This window comes from Paramormyrops kingsleyae, chromosome 24, assembly GCF_048594095.1.
Source record: "Paramormyrops kingsleyae isolate MSU_618 chromosome 24, PKINGS_0.4, whole genome shotgun sequence".
NCBI lineage: Eukaryota > Metazoa > Chordata > Actinopteri > Osteoglossiformes > Mormyridae > Paramormyrops > Paramormyrops kingsleyae.
This window is the reverse complement of record NC_132820.1, coordinates 11,829,841-11,831,145: the sequence shown is the minus strand read 5'-3', so window position 1 is coordinate 11,831,145 and position 1,305 is coordinate 11,829,841. Positions and strand designations below refer to the sequence as shown.

The window sequence follows — 1,305 nt, the reverse complement described above, 5'->3', positions numbered from 1 at the left end:
TACACGTTTCTGTTCATATTTGAAGTGAACGCATTTCACTTTTGCATGTCACCAGCTTTTCATGGGTATCTCGCCCCCTACTGTCTAACATCTGAACTTCAAGTTCAGTTTTCACTTTGTCCCAATGATGGCCCACACTCAGTTTTGGCAGTTAAAATATTTTGTATTGAGATGTTCCAGTGTCAGAACAAGACATTTACTAGGTGAACATCAGGACATGAACTGCCCTCTGGCTCATGGTCCAACACCCTTCATATTTGGCATCGCTTCAGATGTTAGGTTGCCTCTAGTGGTCACTCTGTAATACTGCAACTTTGCCAGCTTTAGCGTGGTTGCCATCTGGTAGGGTACCTTTAGAAATGTTTTTTCCAGGAATAGCTTTTGTTCAATGGCAGCTCCAGTTCACCAGTGATAATCAGAGGAAGGCATCCCATAATATCCTGGGAGTGGGATGTCTGCCCTTTTTGGGGGGGGGGGGGCGGCTTCAGAGAAACCACACAAAGTCCTACACCCATTCGTAATTTAGCGAAGAAAACTCTTTCAGAAACGTCCTTCGTAGCGACACTGAAGCGATGCGGTGTCGTCAAGGGCTGTCCTCGTCATCGGTGGGGATGCAGGGACACGACGGCCCTGGAATCTTCCAGCCACTTGAGAACCTGCGCCTCGTGTGTGAGATTGTGGTACGAGTCCTGCAAAGGCAGAAGAACAAAAGCGACCAAAGGGTGAGCGAGAGGCGATTCGGGTGAAGACCAGCAAACAGCCAGACGGATCTGTATTCTAAACTAAATCCTGAATGGAGGAGATTTTAGAGTCTAAAAGCAACCATCCAACAAGCAGTTAAATACTCCTAAAGAGGAACCTGTGCAGGAACGTGAACTGTGCAGGAACATGAACTGTGCAGGAACGTGAACTGTGCAGGAATATGAACTGCAGTGTGGCAGACTCACGGTCATGGATTTCATGGTGTCTTTTCCATAGTAGTGGATGGGCAGGTCCTGATTCTCTGCCTTTGGATACCCGAAGCCTACGAGGTGGACCACGTCACAGTAATTCAGGGCCACAAACACAGCCAGAATCCCAGTGGTAGGGTGCACAGGATTCTGCGAACAGGAGGCGGAGAGACACTAGTGAGTCTTTAAGCAATTTAGCAAGCAGCACCGGGATGCCCTGACGTGAAACATATCAGTACAATGATTAACATGCAACCCCAATGCACGTCTGTGTAAATTAAGTCGCTCTTATGGGTATGGTTTTGCTTGCCTGAGTAGGTGGGGGGTGAATTCTGCACCACTCCACCAAATTTCA

The 1,305-nt window shown here is 47.9% G+C and overlaps 1 protein-coding gene across 9 annotated transcripts in view; it reads right to left on the bottom strand.

Moving 5' to 3' along the window:
- Positions 1-142: 142 nt before the first annotated feature.
- LOC111860809 (CMP-N-acetylneuraminate-beta-galactosamide-alpha-2,3-sialyltransferase 4-like) overlaps positions 143-1,305 on the bottom strand; it is a 35,589-nt gene continuing 34,426 nt past the window's right edge. For all 9 annotated transcript variants that reach the window (XM_023844836.2, XM_023844833.2, XM_023844832.2 and 6 more), the window contains 2 exons: positions 948-1,100; positions 143-689 (listed from right to left, as the gene is read on the bottom strand). In XM_023844836.2, coding sequence (XP_023700604.1) covers positions 600-689; positions 948-1,100 — 243 coding nt within the window. In that variant the 3' untranslated portion in view covers positions 143-599. The remainder of the gene's footprint in view (positions 690-947; positions 1,101-1,305) is intronic.